Source organism: Diorhabda carinulata, chromosome 6 (genome assembly GCF_026250575.1).
Source record: "Diorhabda carinulata isolate Delta chromosome 6, icDioCari1.1, whole genome shotgun sequence".
In the NCBI taxonomy this organism is placed as follows: Eukaryota; Metazoa; Arthropoda; class Insecta; order Coleoptera; family Chrysomelidae; genus Diorhabda; species Diorhabda carinulata.
The window spans coordinates 14,105,083-14,121,882 of NC_079465.1; the positions used below are offsets into that span (position 1 = coordinate 14,105,083).

Genomic DNA, 16,800 nt, shown 5'->3' on the forward strand with positions numbered 1-16,800 from the left:
TTGCTTGAAAGGTTAAATATTCGTGTGATTGATTGATTGATTGTTGCACGCTGGTTTGAAATTTTTCGAGAGAATTTGCAAATTTTTCTTGATTTTTATATAAGATGTTAATTGTTACATTGTAATTTTTTATAAGATTCTTGGAAAGTGAACTTTGTAAGTTTATTTCCGTAATCATGTTTTGTTGGTTTGTTTCTAGAATTTTTATTGCGTTATCATATCTATTACCGTCATCGGTATCAAGTGTACCAAACAGCCATTTTTGTAGTTGACCGACCCCGTCAAAGAAACTTCTTTTATTATGTATATGAGATTGTAAATTATCAAGTTTCGTACGTGTAATTTTGATGAGAAATTCTGTTATCAACATGTCTTGAGATAAGACATGACATTAGTTGCATTTCTCACTTCTAAATTATTTTTTATAATGAAGAAATGTTCTTCAATGTTGAACAATTGCTTAATAATAGGTTCTAAATTTAAGTAATGTATAAAGGTATGTTGACTATATATGAGACGTGCGTCTCCTAATTGTATCGGTAGTAATAAAGGATTATTCATAGTAGTTAGGTCTATGTCTTCCGTAGCGTTACTCTTATGCAGTTTTTGTATTGCCAGAAGTGCTAGCAATATTTTTTTCATATGCCCCATCTTCCTGAAATATTTGTTTTTTATTAGTTTTGGATTTTCTTGCACTTGCTTTGTGGTAAATATTTTTATCTGTTATCAATTTATTTTTTGTCTGAGCTAATATTTTCAATTTTTCGAATTTTGGAAGTTTTTTGTTTCTTGTTTTTGTACGAATATAGGCTACTTTTTCTTTTTTATAGTCGGGGGCTTCGGTGCGTTTTTCTTTTTTTTTATTACAAAATTCGCATCAACCGTATACTGGTTATTAGCGATTTAGTAAAGTTAAGTATTTAATCTATGAATAATTGTTAAATTAATTTTATGATAGAGATCTGTTTAAGGTAATTTTTTAAGGTAAGTAATGTTGTATTTTGGTCCTAAAATTTCACGTATTGTTCCGAGTGGTAGATTTGATGATGATGTTTCTGAGTTAAGAGATGGACATTCTGCGATTATGTGTTTTATAGTTAATTTGCAATTGCAGTTGCTACATTTTGGTTCAGGTTTCGCATCAAATAAGTAGCTGTGCGTCAGTCGCGTATGGCTTAGACGCAGACGTTTTAGAAGAACTTCATCTCTGCGATTTTTCGGTAGTATTGACCATGGTTTTATTGAGTCTTTCACTTCACGAAGTTTGTGTGTGGATGTTGACCATTTGATCTCCCATTCATTAAACACTTTACGCTTTAAGATTGTTTTAATATCAGTAGTAGTTAAAAAGTTCACGCACTCCGCACTACCACTAATAACAGCTTCCTTAGCCGTCAGGTTTGCCTCTTCGTTTCCTTTTATTCCAATGTGTGAGGGGATCCAACAGAATACTATTTTTTTGTTGTTGTCTTGTATGTATTGCAGTTGTTACTTGATTTTGATTATTAATGGATTTGTGGTGTGAATTTTTTGAAGACTTTGGATCGAGCTAAGAGAGTCTGTGAGTATGACATGATTAGGCTTGTTTGATGAAACGGCGAAGTGGGTAGCTCGATATGTTTCGTATAATTCAGCAGTGAAAGTGGATAGGGTTTGAGGAGCTTTTATCATATATTTGGAGGTTGGTGTAATGATTGCGATCCCCGTACCGTCTTGAGATATTGATGCGTCTGTGTAAATATGTACAAAGTTTTTGTACTCATTGAGTATGTTATTTAAGTGTCCTTCGATTAGCTTATGGTTGGTGTGGTGATTGTCGAAAGAGGTGAGATGGGTCATGAATTTCGTGCTTCCTATTGTCCATGGTGGAGTTTAAGAAGATTCGATAGGAAGGCATTCAGGAATAAAGAAATTTAATTCGCTTAGATATGATCGAATTCTAGCATAGAAAGGTTTGGGGGTTCTGGGTTTATTTGAAAAAAGATTTGGGAATTTCATGGAGAAGCAGTTTTGGAGGGTCGGATTGGAAGGATTGGATTTTAGTTTGGCTGCATATGTAAGGCTCAAATATATTCTTCTGTCTCCCAAGGATGATTCCCCTGATTCACAGTACAGACTTTCCACTGGTGTTGTTTTGAATGCACCTGTTATCAAACGTAAGGCTGAGTTGTGAAAGCTGTCGAGTTTTTTCAGTAGCGATTTGTTTGCTGTTGAATATACAATTGATCCATAATCCAGTTTTGATCGAATAAGTGTTCGGTACAATGTTAGTAATGTTTGTCGATCTGCAAGGTTTCTAATATGGTAGTTCCAGCTTAGTGTGTGGTCGAATAGTATTCCGAGAAATTTTATTGCTGTTTCCATTTTTATGTCTTCATTATAAAGTTTCAGTACCGGTATGTTTGGTAAGTTCTTTTGTCTTGAGAAAAGAATATAGCGAGTCTTTGTAGTTGAAAAATTAAAACCAGTTTTTTGTGACCACAGTTCTAAGTTATGGAAAAGCCTGACTTCGTGAGAAGAGTTTTTAATATTTTTTCCTTTACAGTAAACAACTAAGTCATCTGCGTATAGTCGAGCTTTTACTGGTAACCTTAAGTTTTTCAGGATGTCGTTGATTGCGATGATAAAGAGTGTTGGACTTATGATTGATCCTTGGGGTACACCATTATTAAAATATGTTTTTTCGGAGGTGGTGCCGTTGGTTTTAACTTTAAATGTTCGATTTCTCAGGAAGTTTTTGATAAAATCCAGGCAGTGACCATGTATGTTGAATTCGTATAATTTTTTTATGATGTCATCATGCCTTGCAGTGTCAAAAGCTCGGTTAATGTCAAAGAAAATAGCTAGACAGCTGTTTTTTAGGGCAAATGCTTCGTTGATTTTACTTTCCAAGTCTATTATATTATCCAGGGCTGATCTTTGTTGTCTAAATCCGCTTTGTTCCGGTATAATAAAGTTTCTTTTTTCTAGAGTCTGTTGTTTATTATTTTTTCCATTAGTTTGCACATAGCACATGTGAGTGATATAGGTCTATAGGATTCAGGATGGGTTCTAATGGTTTGTGGTTTCAGTATAGAAATTATTATGGATTCACGCCATTTTTCAGGAAAGTTATGCTGCAGCCAGATGGTATTGAACAGGTTAAGAATGTATTCGTGGGCAATTAAGGGGAGATGTTTCAAGAAGACAACTGGTATTTCATCTGGTCCTGGTGACGTTTCTTTCAGGCTTGAAAGAGCTTCATCATATTCTTGGGTGGTAATAGGTAAATTGATGGGTTCGTTTTCATCGAATTGTATCATTATCTCATCCTTTTCTTCTCTCTCATGGGTAATAACAGTATTATCGGAATTGCGTATGATGGAGCGGTTTTTGTAAGTGGTAGCTAGTATTGAGACTATTTTGGAGTTATCTGTGGTTGTGCGTCCGTCTTTCTCTAGCATGTGTATATTATGGTGCTTGTAAAGTCCTGATATTTTTCTCACTCTTTCCCCTACCTCCGTCATGGGTGTTTCAGAATTTATCGAGAGACGTATTCTGTCCAGGATTTGCGTTTAGCAGTTTTTATTGTACGTCTAGCTTCGGCTCGGGTTTTCAAAAATTCGATTTTGTTTGCTGATGTATTGTGTCTTTTATATCTATTGAAAACTTTTTTGTTGCTTACTATTGCTGATTCGCAGTCACTATTCCACCACGGCACAGGATTCCATCGTTTCAGACGTGTAGTTCTTCCGATTGATATGTTTGCTGCTCGCTGAAAAATACTAATAAGGTTTTCTAAAGCTTCGTCTATATCTGTTATAATTGTGTAAGTTGTCAAACTTTCTGAGATAATTGTTTTGAAAAGAGCCCAGTCTGCTTTTTTTAAGTTCCAATTTGGATATAAGTCGTGATTGTGATTTGGTTTTCTATTGTTATGAATGACGATTGGATAGTGGTCACTGTTGTAGGTATAGTCCAGCCGATCCCAGGAAAGAGCTGGAGTCAAAGTTGGGTCACAGATAGTGAGGTCAATACATGAACCCTGTCCTGATTGTATGTTAAATCTAGTTGGCTTCCCATCATTTAAGATGGAGAGATTTGCGTCATCAAGAGTATCTCCTACCACTGTGGTTTATTGATGTTGATCCCCACAAGGTGTTATGGGCATTGAAGTCTCCGACTATTATTCTAGGTTGAGGAATTTGTTCCAATAATTCATCTAATTCTTTAGCATCTACTTGATATGCTGGAGGGATGTATACATTGCATATATTTACTTTTGGATTAGTGTGTAGTTCGATAGCTACGGCTTCAAGGTTTGTAAGGATCTTGATTTCTGCAGCGTGGATAGATTTTTCCACAAATATTGCTACTCCTCCGCTAGCTATTTCAGCATTTATTCGGTTCTTGTAGAAGCTGTTAAATTGCCTGAGCGGTTCGTTGTTATTGTATTTGAAATTGGTTTCTTGAAGACAAATAACTTCGCATTTCTGTTTGGATAGGATGGTTTGCAACATTGGTAAGTTGTTATAAAAGCCATTGATATTCATTTGTAGTATTGTATTGACATTGTAGATGTAAAGTCCATGAGAATACGGGTAGAAAAATATTAAAGTAAATTATTGGTTCAGTTAGTTAATATATGTTTGAGATGATTCACTTTCTGTTTCTGAGAGGTCCGTTTCTGGTATGTTCATTTGTAGGTGAGAAAACAGTTTCTTCTTGAGTTTAGTGCATCTGCTTTTGATAGATCTGAGCTCAAAGAAAGGGTAAAGTTTTGTTAGCATGTCTATTAATCCAGTAAAATCATTTGTGTAGTTCTTTAGTTCAGCTATTTGGGGTTGTTCATAAGTTTGTAATTGGGAGTTTTTACAGTTTGCTGCAGTATGACCTGGTTTTTTACATGTAAAACATAGTAGACGGTCTTGGGATAGGTAAATTCTATAGCTGGTATTCTCGTGTGTAATCATTAGACAGGGTATTTGGATTGTGGATGGTGAAATAAAGATTTGTCTTCTGAAGCTGTAGATGTGGTTATATTCCGGAATTGTGGAGCTGATTTTGAGGAAAGACATTGGTGAGAGTGTATTGAGACCTATTTTGTTAAGTTCATCGATTAGAGCTGAATTTGGTATGGCGGGGCATACATTTGAGAGTATCAATCTTTCGGAAGGTATTATAAGCTTTCGGGCTTGGATCGAAGTGTTGTTGATAATGATCAGCCCTTTATGAAAGGTCATGAAGCGATCTACAGTATCTTCATTTGCGAGGTACATGCATATTCTATTGTTTGATAGCCTCGATATGAATAGTATATTTTTTGGACCGATTAGTTCTCCAAGTGATATCAGGTAATCTTGAATTTTCAGGTTATCAACAGCTGGAAAAACAATTGCTTGATGTTTTGTAGGAAATTGTGGTTGACTAAGTATAGATGAGTATGTTTTTGTAGGATTTATATTCTGAGAGCTTCTGTAATCAGAAGTCCCAACATTTGTATTTTGCATCATTAATTTTAGAAATATTTCCGCTTTGATTCTAGAGTGCGGACCTGTTTTGGCACAGGCCACTTCACATGTAAAATTGATAGCACTGTGTGCAACAAATTCACTGTTTTAGTATGAATGTATGAGATTCTATTTACAGTAATGTCTCTGAGTTAAGAACACTTCTAAACGATTCTATCTATAGTTTCATAGATTTTAGGACTGTGATAACTATCGAAAAAGAGTTATTTTCATAGGAACTGACACTTTCACTGTTAACGTTACGGTTGCCAGGTGGAATGGGTGCGCTTTTCGTTTCTATCATTAATAATCTTTTCTTTTGTGGTTTTATTAGTCTCTGTTATATTTTCGTAAAGTCTTGTGGTTGCTTGTTTGTGAGCTTGTACATAGTCTGAAATTATTATGTGATCATTAATCCCTTTATTACCTCAAATGGTGTATATTTGGTGACACTATGAATTGAGTTGTTATACCCAAGTATGTATATGATGTGAGACTTCGATTTTGTTCTCTTAAACATCGTACATGTTGAATAAGTGTGGAATGAAACCTCTCCACGGGGCTATTTTTATGGGTAATCCATGGTGCGTTATAAAATTAAATAAGCATTCTACTATAGATATTCCGTTTACAGCTGATAAAGGGTAGGCTTGGCCGTATCGAGAAAATGTATCTATTACAGTTAAGTGAGTGTTTTCTGAAATTTGAAAACAGTCAATATGAATATGTTGAAAAGGACGTGAAGTATTTGGTGGGTTTCGATCGTATTTGTTTTTTTGACAAATTTCGCAATTATTCACGTATCATGTCTTCGGACATTTTTGGCCAATAAAATCTTTTACCAAGTGATATTTTCATTTCTTTTATACCCGGGCGGCAAGTTTTAGTTTCATGATAAAATTTGAGTTTCTCTACTTGTGCTTCTTTAGTTTGTAAATCTCCTAAACGGTGTTACTTTGTATAATGTTGAAAGCAGAATTTTTGAAGTACGATTGCATCGTAGTCGTGAAGATTCTAGGTAAAATTTGTTTGGGGCGATGTGTTCTTTTACAATATTTATTATTTGGATGGAAGAAATGTTTGAAGGTAGTGTAACATATAATCTAGTATTGTGGAAAATTTTGGCAGTTTTACATTTGATCGATTCTCTTTCTCCAGTTGTTATGAATATTTGGTTCTTGTATGTGTTTAATACTCTCTCGGTAATTGGAATAGAAAAAATCTGAATCTTGAGGTCTGTCTGATTCTTTTTGTATGTCTCGAACTATATTTGTTTCTTGATTTACGGTGTTAGTGGGTCCTATATTATTCAGTATTTCCTCGAGGTCAGGACTAGAGAGTGGAGGAATTTCGTCAGGATTTTGTAAGAAGTTTTCTATTATTTCGTCCGCATCTCCTACGTTATTTATTATTGATTAATTATCTATAGCATTCAATGCTATGCATGGATTTCTACTTAGGGCATCTGTGAATGAGTTCGACGATCCTTTTTATATTTGATGACGTAATCGTACTTTTCCAATTCCAATCTCCATCTGACTGGCATAGAATTTTGGTCTTTCATGGAGAAGAGCCATTGCAGTGGCTTATGGTCTGAATATATTGTGAATTTCCGGCCTAAAAGGTATGGGCGAAAGTATTTGCAGCTCCATACTATTGCTAGGAGTTCTTTCAGAATCGTTGAATAGTATATTTCGGCTGGACTGAGAGTCCTTGATGCATAGCATATAGGGTGGTTATTCTGTGAAAGAACTGCGCCTATTGCGTAGTTGGAACTATCTGTTGTTACTTCAAATTCTTTATCGAAATCCGGATAAATTAAAACTGGTTCAGACATTAAAATATTTTTACATGTTTCAAAACAATCTATAAATTCTTTTGTGTGTATTACCTTTTCGTTTTTCTTCGGGCATTTAGTCATAGGCTTTGTGACTTTAACAAAATTTTTCATAAATTTACAGTAGTAGCTTAATAATCGTAGAAAAGATTTTATTTCTTTTTGTGTTTTTGGTAAGGGAAAGTTCTTAACAGCTGATATTTTTTTTCAGGTTGCGTTTTAATTTTGAAGATGTTCTTGAAGTCCGGTCCTGAATATTATTATGTCGTACATATAGACCATACACACTTTATTTTGGAGATCTTTTAAAATTTCATCCATAACACGTTGAAATGTGGATGGCGAGTTTCTTAACCCAAACGGCATTCTAAGAAACTCATAATGGCCGTTATCGACAGTAAAAGCTATTTTTGGTATGGAATTTTTGTCCATTTGGATTCGATGAAAACCAGCCCAAAGGTCAATAGTTGAAAAATAGTTTGATCTTCCCAGTTTGTCGAGAATCGAATTAATATTTGGTATCGGCTATCGATCTGGGATCGTTTTTTCGTTTCCGATAATCGATGACTAGACGATATTTTTGTTTCCCTGATTGGTCTTCTTTTTTATTGACTATCCAAATAGGGGCTGACCATGGTGAAGTTGATGACCGTATTATGCCTTTATCCAGCATTTCATCTATCTGGTTATTTATTTCTTGTTTATGAATATAGGGATATCTGTACGATTGACAATGTATAGGAATTTCGTCGGTCGTTTTAATTTTTTGTTTTCTTCTTGTCGTGAAGGATAATTTATCACCCGATTTAAAGAAGATTCTGAAAATTTTTTAATAAGTTTTAAGATTTCAGTTTTTTCTTCCGCGTTTATGTGGTTTGTCCTAATTAATTGTGATATATCGATATTTTTTTTTGATTTATTATTCATTATTTGAATTGAGAAACGAATTAATATTAAAAGTATCATAACTTGATTTTTCAAATGACTCTACCTCTAAAGGTTCTTCAAGATTAACTGAAATTATTTGATATGTTTTGTTTTGGATTTCTACAAGAGCAAATCCGTTTCTGGCATCAGTCAAAATTTGCGGTATATACAATGGTCCTATTTTACCTTCATTTATCAATATTTCTCTATTAAAAATAAAAACAGGTAACTTCTTTAGAATTTTTTGTTGTGGCTCTATTGAGAATAATATATTTCAGTTTACCTTTCGTGTATATCTGAGAGGTATCTCAATATTTGGTCCTATTAATTTGTTATTTATAAGATCAATATTAAAGTTGATATTTCTTAAATCATTTAGTCCTATAATACCATCAAAATATTCGTGGAAATCAAATAATAGAAAGGAGTTGAAATAGTTTGGATTTTGAAATTCAGGAAATGCTCTAAGTGTTGATTGATATACAATATCTTGACTACCCAAGGCTGTCTTAATTTGTGCATTAATTCGATTAACGGAATTTGGATAAGTTTTTTCTATAATATCAGGTTTAATAATTGAACGTGAACTACCGGTATCTATAAATAATTTTAATTTGGGATTATTAATTTCTATGTAAGGTAATGCGTTTTCTGTTGAAATGTTAATTTCTTCTAAGGTGTTCCTGGTTGTTGGCTCGTTTGGATAAAATTTTCATTTTCTGTCTTGTCATAGTTATAGTACGTTTGATTTTGGTCATTATTCTGTATTCTTATTCTGATAGTAATGTTGTTCGTCTGATTGGTCGTAGTCGTTTGTGAATGGCTCTTCGGCAGTAACATTTGAATTCTGTACAGAATTTCGAAATTGTTGATTTCGATTATAATTGTTATTGTTTGGCCATCTTTGTCTTTGTGATAATGTGGAAGAATTTCTTGAAGTCGTTGACATAGGTGTTGGTTTAGGAAGTTGGTGCATGAGTTTTTGGTTTGGTCTGAAAACGTTTTGTGGAGGTCCGAATATTGTCTGGGGGGCATTTGTCTAGGTTGGATATTAATAGGTTGACTGGGGAATTGATTAACTGGTTTATTATTCTCAACGGAATGATAGGGTTGTGTTTGGTTTTCAGGATAGTATCTTGGTTGTGAATAAGGTTATCGATAATTACTATTAAATCTGGACGTCGTTGCTCGGTTATTGTCATTTAGATTGCCATATAATTTTTCAAAGTTTTCAAATTCATTCACATAGGCCATTGCATCTTCCAGTGAGGCTGGATTTTTAAGATGCAAGTTATTTCTTGAGGTACCACTACAACCCGCTATAAAAGTACTAAGTGCAGTTTTATCATAATGGTTTATTTGGCACACTTCTCTGCGTTAGTTATGTTTTCTGCGCTATACTACTTCTTAATAATTGAATTCGACTTCCAAAGTTGGTTCGTTCCTAAATGGTTTTATTCTAGTGAGTTCTTGTACTAAACAATCGATATTTCTACGATCAGCGAAACACAGAATCAGGGCTTCTTTCAATCTCGGCCAATCTGTTAACTCAGCACGATTACCTACTAATATTTCGACTTTATCTATAAGGTTTTCTTGAACTGATTGGAATATGTGTTTAAATAATTGTGAATCATTAAATTGTCGATAATCATTAATAAGGTGTTCACACCTAATTAGAAATTTATTTAACGTGTTACTGTTACCGTCGTACGGTTTAATGTTATCAATTCCAGACTTTAAAAGATCCCAGTTCATCTCAGGCATATTTGAAGTTGAATTTATTGATTTGATAGAATTAGTGAATTTTTTATTAATATTCCGTTGAGTGTTAATATTATTCTTGTTATCTAATCCTATATTTGAAATTCCGTTAATTATTTCATCAATATTTCTCATGAAAATAATTTAAAATTAATGTTTATAATAAGCAATTTATTCGTAATGAACAAAATTTAACTATCTTTACCAAAATCCTTATACAGAGGGTTTTGGAACGGTAAAAAGGAAAAGGCACTTACAGATTGTTCGGCAATTCGAGCGCTCTGCTTTCCTGCTCCTTTTTCTTGATTCCCTGCTCCTGTTGCCATAACTTTCAAAGTTTATAAGTTCGTAATACGCTCTTGAGGTGTAGAAACTCCAAGGTCCCGAATTTCACTTCCGGCACAATGCGAAACTGTTTACTTCCGAAACCGGTGCGTATCCTACTGACTGCGCCAATTATATATTAAAACTTCAAATTTGGGTTTTTAAAAACAAAAATTACAATTACAATATACGATTATCAAGCAACGTTAGAACAAAGAATGAATTATTAAAAGAAATACAGTTTTTATTATCTTCTGCGTTTCCGCAGAAGTCATCACATTTGTTATATGTTGTCAGCTGTTACTTCATATATAACTACGCCATCATCTCTATCTCTTGCTCAGCAAACAAGAAAACAAACAAGTGACAAACTGGAATCAGATTTAACCTATTTATTAGAAGTTTAATGAATGTGAAGCAGATGGAGGTGCTGAGAAACAAGTAATTGGTTTCAGTACACGAGAGAATATTGAATAGCTGACAAATAAAAGCGACTTTCGCAATTTTGGAAAATTCAAACTTGGTAAGAAAAACGAGCTTTTATTAAAGGGTTAGTTACGACGAGAGGCATAAGAAAACGGCGCAAAGTATTAGATAAAAACAGTCATCGAGTGCGTCAAAATGAGGGATATCTTTCTACAAAAAAGAAATGGGAGAAATTAATAGTCTACCTACGATTCTAATCCACAAATGACGGATTCGCATCCCTCAGGTAGTAAAAGAAATAACTAGCCTCTACTATAAGTCTAATAAATATTAATCGAGCAGCTATATCTGGAAAGGAGGAATTTTAACGAGAATAATAATGCGAAGATAAATTATATATAACATTATATAAACATTCTTTGGTGATAAATAAATCTAAATATGAACACCTTCAAGATAAGTCCATTATCGAAGGACCTCATCGTGCTTCTTAGGACGTTCTTATATTTAAGTCGGACAAAAAATGAATTAAAATAATATTATTTATTTGTGTGTGTTTGTCGTCGATATCGACAAAAGATTACGTAGACATTAGTGCAAAATGTATTTTGTATTGTTCCTTTAACCATTCATGGTTTTTTATGGATAGGTTCCCAATTCGTTTTTGGCGATTTACTCGAAACACATAGGAGATTTTAAAATGAAAACCACGATACTTGATCAGACACTTCCTAAATTAATTAGAATAATAAATTGATGCTGGATGAGCTATTATCAGTTTAATAATGAGTTTCAAACTTACTTTACTGTTGTGGTTACAACCCTTTTGCATTTTATAGAAAGCATAAAAGAAAGTTTGCGTCGAGTGAATCAATTCTCGAAAATCAGTTTAGAAATATGCTTCTTAATGAATTATTACTATAAGAAATAATTTTTAGTGTTTTTTTTTAGATCTGAAGTACTCCAGGTCAAAGGTATTTTGCAACCTTACCTTCCATCAAAAACAAAAATTTAGTCATCAAATTTTTTGTTACAGTTATTGAATCTTTTTCGTGGACTCATGAACAGTATTCTATTTAAAATAAAATCAAAATTAAATATCAGTTATTTTACTAATTTTTTGGTCAATTGTGTCGAAATCGAAAGACAGGTTGGAATTACTACAATATAAAAATGTTTACTGTAATGATTAAATGAACATTTGAAGACAAATGATGATTTAAATCGATTTTATTTATTTATTTTCATATACAAATCAAATTAATGAATGAAAGAAGTGCTGGTGTTGACTAGTCATATCATTTCAACACTGTTTGTTTGAATTGAAACTTCAATAATCAGGAACTCCTAAAATAATTTAGTAAACTGGAGTTACATTTATTATTTTGCCATTTATTAATAAAATTTTTAATATTTTTTATACGGATATATTTTAGTTGACATCGAAATTTTCACTTTCGTTTATTTGGACACAACATTTCATTATTTCAAATGACCGTACGTTGTTTCAAGTGAGTAGATTCTGATTGTTTCTTTTATTTTAATATGAAAAACTGTGATTGTTCTTAAAATACAAATTTTTAGACAGAACTGATGGCTTGATGTGATGTACAGTGACTGTCGGAAGAACAAATGGACAGTGGAATTGGACTGTACGTCATGTTATTGTAATCATTACAGTTCAGGTATAGTCTAGAGCTAGTACGGTCACAATCTGGGCAAGACCTTTTCTTCTTCTTATTCCTTTTGAACAGTTCGTAGGCACATCTGAAAAAAATACGGATTTTTTTTTAACAATGCAAGAAATCTTTGAGAAATCTGGTGTGGTGTGTAGTAAATGGAAAATGTATTAAATACCTTGTAGCTTAAGTCACTCCAATTATAATAAATTTAATGTACAGGGTACTTCATTATCAATTACTTGCTCACTTTTTCCTAATTTCAATATACAATACGCCATATTGACGCATATTTTGTAAAAAAGAGTAATAATTGAGAATACTTATTAATGACAGTATAATAGTTTTAAACTCTCTCGTCTAGTTACAAATAACAGTCTATCTATATAGAGGGTGCTGAATACGAATAATAGGGAGCACATTTATTAATTTCTAAAAGAAGCTCCGATTTCCTAGCATTTGATGAAAAAAGTAAGTCGATAATTATTGTTTAGCTTTTATAAGACATTTTAAAATTACTTGTCGTAGAAATAAGCACCAAAAATTGAGTATTGAAGTCATAGAAGAGTAGTTGCAGCATTAATTGTAAAAGTGTCACGTTCAAAAACTGACAAAGAACGAAGTTTTGTCGTTAGAGGGTTGAAGAAGGTTTAAATTTGATCGATAAATCGTCGACAGTAGCGGAAGGATACATAAAGAAATCACTTGCAAACAAACTCAATGATTCAAAACAAATATCTCATGTTGAAGAAAATGACAATGTACAGATACCAAGTAGTAGTAAATTTAGAGAAGTTACGAATCAAGAAGTAGAATTCACATTTAATATTATGGGTACAAATAATGTTTAAGTTAAATTATTCCTAATTACTAGTCCCTAACTTTCTCTATGTTAACCGATAGTGTTAATTATTTTTCTACACCTAAATAAAACATTTTTTAATGAACGTAAAAAAATTGTATGTAACTCGTGCAATGTGTTTATTGCACTCGACGTGTTGACAAACACAAAAAATTAACATATTCTCCAACCAACTCTAGAAATATGAGGAAATTTTGAATTGTGTATACGCAATAGAAAAATTTTGTGATCTAAGGTTGAGTTATTAATATGGAGTACGGAATAAGATTATCACGAAATGGTAAACATGAATATCAAATAGTGCTATCCATATATGTTATTTTCCCATTGTTGTTTTAGATCGGATCATTTTATGATCTGGAAAACTAATCATTCGATATCGCTATTTATAAACTCTCTTTTGAATCCATAGCTCAGTTTACTCTCTATATTCAAATTTGAAAGTATAAGTAATATAACTTTCCGTACTTAAACTCCATAATCGTATAAACTTTGATCTATCTCTCTATCGCTGCATATCCGGCTGTTGCTATTACAAGTGAAGGACAAGAATCAATGCGAAAAACATATTTTGAATGTTTTGCGTGATCTTTTTTTGAAGTATTTTAAATTTGTTCAATTAACAAAAATTTTTAATTTGCTTATATTTTATACCAGTTTAATTCCAAAATGTTAATTATTCGTGAACAAAGAATATCAATACTCGGATTTTTTATTCAAAAGTCACTTTTGGCCACTTTTGAAAAAAAGAAATGTGTTCATGCTCAACACACTGTTTGTAACAACTATAAGGCGATTGAAATGAAACAACTGAATAGACTGAGAAGAAAGTGCTGAGTTTATTGCTGCTTATCTTGAAATTGACTTGTAATTTCAGTTTCATCAATTTGATTTTATCCCATGGTTATTTTTAATGACATTTCAGCTGGACATCTGTGTGAATAAAATATGGCTTTGACTTACTAAATAAAATTGTGCCATAAGTTTTCCATCGACTAAGACCAGTGGCTAATCCAAATCCACATCTACTTCTTGGATTAGCACTATCGTAGGTAGGTATAGTTATTCAAATATCAATTGCAGATTAATAAGACGTTGCCGATTTTTTTGACCTATCAAAGGCGTAGATACTTCATTTCATAAATTTATATAGATCTTGCGAGAAAGTCATTATAAATTGGACGGTATTATACGCCGTTATTTAGACAGATGCACTTAAATGTAGTCCAACTAGGAACTTAGAAAAACATCATTTTTATACCCCGTTAACTTGCTACAACTGAATATTGAATTATAAAACGTAAATAGATGAGTAAAATATATCTGCCCGTGAAGGAGTTTCGTTTAAACAGGATACTAGACGTGAACTAAGCCCTTTTTGTACTTCAAACGTTTTTTTTTCTGGAAAACGAAATTTCGAAGCAAATACCATAAAGGAAAATGCATTCGTTACAAATAAAATAGAAGAAAAAAAATTCAATTCCAAAGTATCTTTATAAATAATAATGGTCGTCAAAATCGCCTGAACTAGAGTCATCATTTGATTGAATTATGAAAGGTTGTAAAGAGAGTGATACCACATACTCATCTTCTTCTTTGATAACATGTTCAACAGAGTCTTTCCAAAGCTCTTGGCGATCTGCTTCCAGAACTTTCTTTATGAGTTCTACAACCTCTTTACTCAATTCTGGAGACTGATTACATTTTCATAATTCGTATTTTACGTTTGCCCAAATTAAGTCTATAGGGTTAAATATGCAACAGTAAGGAGGTAGTCCGACAAGACTATGACCCTGTTCTTCCACAGCTTGTGAATATAATAAATTTGCTCTAACTTTAGACCTTTAATAACAGTAACAATTCTTTGTTTGTAGGGCCTTTTTTACGATCGCCAACAGGAATAGGAATATTTTTTTCAGACAAATGCTAAAATTTCAGTTTTGTTACTACTACTATTTGGTATTTTAAGTTGCCATAACGATTACTGACTGTGGTGAAATATTAGGTAAAAGCTGTTCATTAAACCACTTTTCAAATAATTATTCTGTCATATCTTCATGATAATCAGCTGCACAGCAATTTTTACTATTTTCAACCAAACGGAAATTTACTATATCGTGACTGTCAAACCATTTCAATCTAGATAAATTATGTGTCTATTAGAACTTCGGTAGTCTTTTATCTGACGCAAATATTCTGTCCCCATCGAACGATCCTTGACGATTCGGTTATTGGCATCCGTTTATTCAGTTTTTTGTATTTAAAACCCCTGTTATCTTTAATTGTATTTCTTCTAATGTCGTAACATATAAACTATAAATTGTCCTACATATAAAATCTTGAGTAGTTTTGGCAACTGCTTTCAGTTTTTCTTTGCATGTTTTTCGGTTCTGTGAATTATCCACAGCAATCCATTTCGATAAATGAAAAATTTATTTACTCTAGTTAATTCAGCAATTCTTATTATGATTGCATTATCAAATTGTTGAATATTTTCCTTTTTTAAACACTTGCTGTGTCTGTATATCTAAATCTTTATTATTATATCACACCTGATGTTATTCTGTGCAATTTCATTATCTTCATTCGCCCATGGTCTAAAGAACACCATATTTCTATTTATTTAAAGAAATTTATGAATTAAATAAATTTCACCAAGCGACTCTAATGTCTAGCAGGAATATTTCGAAGAAATTGTGTACATATGGCTTCGGTCAATAGAAATGCATTTATGTTTACGATTCGATGTTTTCATTGGTAAACAGAGTCCACGTGGACTGACAGTTCGGTAGATATTTACCTAATTTTATATGGAGAGGGAACATTATTTTTCATTTCTTAATTTGTTGAGTGCCGTGCGTATTTATGAAATATTGATTGTTCCTCCCATAACTGTCTTCTGCAATTGATGTGCATTATCATGCAAAATGGTATTTTGTTTCATATAAATGGGACATATGCAATGACATGAGTTTCTCAAATTTATGTTATACAGCGGACGCCTCTCAATCGAACGCACCGAATTATAAATAAGCTGATGCCTATGAGTGAGCAACATTTTCTGCGATATTATATTGAGAATATAGCTCATACAACCTGCATTCACAAAAGTCGATCGTGATTTTTTTGACGGTGTGCCAGTTGTGTAATACCTTTCCCCATGTAAGTGTTATTGCACCATCTTCAAGTGAAAGATGTTTCTTCGTGCTCTGCAAACCAGACCTTCACAGCTTTTATTACCTCCTCGTTGGAAGAAAATTTACGACCCTTCAAACTTATTCATTGTTGTACCCTTACCCAAAAAATTATTCTCACTCATTATTACTTCATGGCAATACCAGCAGATTTTTGGACACGAAACTTTTTAGGTTTTGGAGAACCAGAGTGTCGCCATTCTATCGATTGTTGCTTTGTTTCTGTTTCTGGAAATGTACCCAAATCTCATCCATAGTAACAATTCGGCTTAAGAAGTCTACATCGTTTTCAAATCGA

The 16,800-nt window shown here is 32.8% G+C and overlaps 1 protein-coding gene across 3 annotated transcripts in view; it reads right to left on the reverse strand.

Annotated features, from left to right (window-relative positions):
- Window positions 1-8,077: 8,077 nt before the first annotated feature.
- Window positions 8,078-16,800, reverse strand: part of LOC130895327 (43 kDa receptor-associated protein of the synapse homolog) — an 86,821-nt gene continuing 78,098 nt past the window's right edge. For all 3 annotated transcript variants that reach the window (XM_057802556.1, XM_057802557.1, XM_057802555.1), the window contains one exon: window positions 8,078-12,534. In XM_057802556.1, the coding sequence (XP_057658539.1) occupies window positions 12,348-12,534 (187 nt within the window). In that variant the 3' untranslated portion in view covers window positions 8,078-12,347. The remainder of the gene's footprint in view (window positions 12,535-16,800) is intronic.